Here is a 4,456-nt window from a genome sequence, read left to right as displayed (position 1 = left end):
TTCCATGCCTGTTTGCAGACAAATTTCAGGGGCTGTCAAATGTGGATTCTCAAGAGATTTTCGCACAATTTTTCGATCAGTACTAAAAAATAAAATGTTAAACATTAAAATTAACATTAACATTAATATTATTAAGATTAAATATTAAAAAAAATAAAATTAAAGGAATATTACCGCTTATCCGTAATACGTGGACGACCACCTTTCTTAACGATCTTTTTGCTCTTTTCTCGGTGTATAATTTTATGTATTCCACCTTTTGACATCTTCACGTGAGCTGCAATTTGCCCAATGGACCATTTTTCTTCTTTGCGCAAACGCAAAACCAAGCTTTCAATTTTTGAATCAGTTTGACGAACCATTATAGTTTAAATTTTTTAATTTTTTGATGTTAAACAGAATAATCTTGAGAAATTTAAATGATTGTAAGTTCTTAGAATACCAAAACCACATGAACGATTTTTAAAAGCACTGATTTCGATGTGAATATAATATAATTTGCATCAAAAATGACGCTTTTATAAATCGTTCACGTGGTTTTGTCGCTCAAAATTTTCGAAATTATTTTAACGTTTATACATGTATGATTTTATACGTATTATTAAAGAATACACTTTACACAATCTTATAGAGCAAAAAACGCTCTATCAAATCATATATAGTATTAGAGAAAAAACTTTTTTTAAGGTGTTGAAACTTTTGTTTCAAAAAACAAAAGTTTCAACACCTTAAAACTTTTGTTTTAAGGTGTTGAAACTTTTGTTTCAACACCTTAAAACTTTTGAACAAAATCTGCAATCGTTCACGTAGTTTTGTCCGCAACTGTATATATATATATATATATATATATATATATATATATTTATATATATATATATATATATATATATATTTATATATATATATATGTATATATATATATGTATATATATATATATATATATATATATATATATATATATATATATATATATATATATATATATATATATATATATATAATTGTTCTTAAATCAAATAAGAACTGCGATAAATAATAATATTTTTGGTTTTCAAGTCCAAATTATTTAAAAAAATATATTTAATATAATACATATTTAACAGCCCTTATATTATAACAGTCCATGCCGTAATATTACGCAAACTAAAAGTGGTTCCTAAATGTCCATGCCGTAATATTGCGTTTTAGTCTCTCATAATTTATTTCTTTATCTCCTCATAATATATTTCTTTTATGAGTAATTATACTTCTAATCGTCACAAAATTTATTACTACATAATTAATAAGCATTTAATTCAAGAATTTACTTTTGCACGTGTTCACTTTTATTTTAGATATGGCAGAAAAGCAAGTTTTTTCAGTGCAAAAATCATTAATGAAAAAGCGAATATTTACTCACGAGAAAATAGAAAATTATATATTCGATAAAAACGAGGAGTTGAGTGAGGTTTTAAAAGAAGAGTATAGTTTATCTAATGTTTCTGATGAAGAAAATTCCGAACCAGATATGTTAGAGATAAGTTTAGAAAAAGAAATGCCTGCATTGGTTGATGCTCTTAGTTCTAGTGACAATTCTTTAGAAAATGTATTTCCTGGCTCATACATACCGATTTGGAAATCTGAACCTTCAAATAATAGAGTTCACCCCTTTGAATTTACCGGTATTTCTGGGTGCAATCAAAATATAGTTAAAAATGATCCTCTTTATTTGTTTGAGCTTTACTTGGCAGATAAAATTTGTGACTTTATTATTAATGAAACTAATCGATATGCTTCCGAAACTATAAATAATTAAGAATTATCAGTTAAATCCAAAATGAGGCGTTGGTTGTCTGTGACAGTTTCAGAGCTCAGACAATATATTGCAATTTTTTTATATCAAGGAGTACTTTGGAAGCCCATGTATGAAATGTATTACACCACAAATTCATTGTTTGCAAGTGCTGGTATTAAGTGGTTGTTATCCTATAACAAGTTCAAGTTAATCGATAAGTTTATTCATTTTGTTGATTCTACCACATTACCAGATAAACATCCTGTTTTATCCAAAATAAGCACAGTATGGGATTATTTGACAAAAAAATTTCAAGAGGTGTATACACCTACACAAAATATATCAATTGATGAGTCACTTTTGTTGTGGGAAGGTAGACTTTCTTGGAAATAGTGTATTCGCAGCAAAAGTGCCAGATTTGGTAAAAAAATTTTTTCATTATGCGAGTCAGATTCAGGATATGTATGGAAATTCATTTTACATACAGGACCTGAGCTGACTAATACTCTAAGTTCAGATTATCGCTACGTTGCAACAAAAATTGTTATGTTTTTTATGGATGGCTTACTAAATCAGGGTTACAAACTTTACATTGACAACTGGTATTCTTCCTACAAGCTTTCATCAGTATTATTGCTAAGATCTACAGATACCATAGGAACAATTCGAAAAAATAGAAAAGGTTTACTTATTTCTATCCATGAAAAGTTAAAAAAAAATGAACGCAAATTTCTTTGCGAAGAAAAAACAAATATTATGATAACACATTGTAAAGATAAAAAGGATGTTAATGCTATGTCAACTTGCACTGTTCATGGGGCTAAAAATGTTTTAAGAGCTGGGAAAGAAAAGTTAGTTCCTCTAGTTATTGATGATTATAATCAAAATATGGGAGGCGTAGATAGAAGTGACAAAATGATGACATCATACGAAGTTGAAAAAAAAAAGGGTAAAAAGTGGTACAAGAAAGTGTTTACTCATTTAATTAATCAAGCAGCATTTAATACACAAATAATTTGTAAAAAAATAGGTCGTAATATGACATCTTTAAACTTTCGAACAATATTAATCACATCGATGATTCAACGATATGGCCAACAGCCAAAACAATCTCACTCTAGATTGTTAGCAAACAGCCCCTTACGATTGATTGACCGACATTTTCCATCATATGTGCCAGCATCTGAAAAAAAAAATAATGCTCAGAGAAAGTGTGTGGTAAGTTGCAAACACAAAATAAGAAAAGATTCTAGATATGAACGCGTAGAATGTGATGTAGGACTTTGTGCAGCTCCATGTTTTATGACTTTTCACACAAAAACTGAATATTAGAACTTATTTTTTATAAAATTTTTCTATTATTATAGTATGGTTATAAATTCTTATACATATTTTTTTAATTTAAAAGTAAAAAAAACAAAGTTTTTAAAAAGCCGGGACATTTAGAGACCACTTCAAAAAAAAAACGCAAAACTTATAGCGACCGTTTTTTAGAAAACGCGCGGACTGTTAGAGGGTTAATTTTAATAACATTTTTATAATTGCTTTTTTTATTTAAATGAGCTATTACTTAAATCTAATTTTTTTTTCTATAGAGGCTATAAAGAGGAATGATCTATATCAAAAACGAATGTAAGAGACGAAGAAATTGGTTTGTCCAATTGGCTTACCGGCTCACGTGACCGAGATGGCAATCGAGCCAAACGTGCCAAAGCCTCAAAAAACAAAAGGTTTCATCATGATGTATCTCCTGACGTTTCCGGCAACGAAGAATCAAATATAGAATGAAGAATATTATAAAATATATTATTATAAAATTTAGTATTATACACTCGTTATAGTATTAATTTTTTAATCAACTTGTTATAGTATTAAATATAGTATTATACACGTTGCCATTATTACTAAATATAACCGGCATGGCGGTCATATACAGTAATAATGGCAACGAATTAATTTGTTACAACAAATATGTAATTATGCATGTCAATTGCAATGTATACTGCATATACAATGATAACTTGAATAGCCCGTTGTTCTAAGTAATTAGAACATCAATAGATAATTATTCCCGTTGGTAATGCGGTCAAATACAAATAGCCTAGCAAATTATAAATATATAATATAAAAATAAAAATATATAATATAAAATATAAAAAATCAAGTAAATAAACAAAAACAAAGACTATAGGTGAAAAATATTATTCGCCTGAATTACATCTCTCATTTTATTTACCCCGCATAATTAACATATCTTTATTTGGTATATAATTTTTTTGATAATACATATCAAAGGATGGTCCTTTTTAATTTTACAATCTAGCCCATATAGGCCCCATGTGGCTCCCGCGGACAAATAATGGATGGGTTCCATGTGGCCAGCCCATATGGGCCCATGAAACATGTGGGGCCCATATAGGCAGCATATGAACATGTTGGATGGGTAGATATTCTTTTTTCGTCAATATAAATTTTTCCTCTGCAAAAATTTTAAGGTAAAAAAATTGACAAGAGCAAGCATTAGACGTTGGTCTTATCATCTTAATTTTAGTTATATTTTACAATCAATATCAATTAAATATAAATAAACACAAATTATAAGATATTTATAGAACATATATATATATATATATATATATATATATATATATATATATATATATATATATATATATATATAT

General features: G+C 27.8%; 1 protein-coding gene across 1 annotated transcript; it reads left to right on the top strand.

The window, feature by feature from the left end:
• The first annotated feature begins 1,817 nt into the window (after positions 1–1,817).
• Positions 1,818–3,107, top strand: LOC136090886 (piggyBac transposable element-derived protein 4-like). Its single transcript, XM_065817862.1, has 2 exons — positions 1,818–2,148; positions 2,263–3,107. The coding sequence occupies exons 1-2, from the start codon at positions 1,818–1,820 to the stop codon at positions 3,105–3,107; spliced, it is 1,176 nt and encodes a 391-aa protein (XP_065673934.1).
• Positions 3,108–4,456: the final 1,349 nt, after the last annotated feature.

The sequence above is a fragment of the Hydra vulgaris genome, chromosome 14 (assembly GCF_038396675.1).
Source record: "Hydra vulgaris chromosome 14, alternate assembly HydraT2T_AEP".
NCBI lineage: Eukaryota > Metazoa > Cnidaria > Hydrozoa > Anthoathecata > Hydridae > Hydra > Hydra vulgaris.
Note: the sequence above shows the minus strand (reverse complement) of the source record. Positions and strands in the feature narration are given on the sequence as shown.

Coding starts and splice junctions, on each gene's coding strand:
- LOC136090886 (XM_065817862.1), top strand. CDS start 1,818: ATGAGGCGTTGGTTGTCTGTGACAGTTTCAGAGCTCAGACAATATATT. Junction 2,149..2,262: donor GTCACTTTTGTTGTGGGAAG/GTAGACTTTCTT, acceptor TTTTACATACAG/GACCTGAGCTGACTAATACT.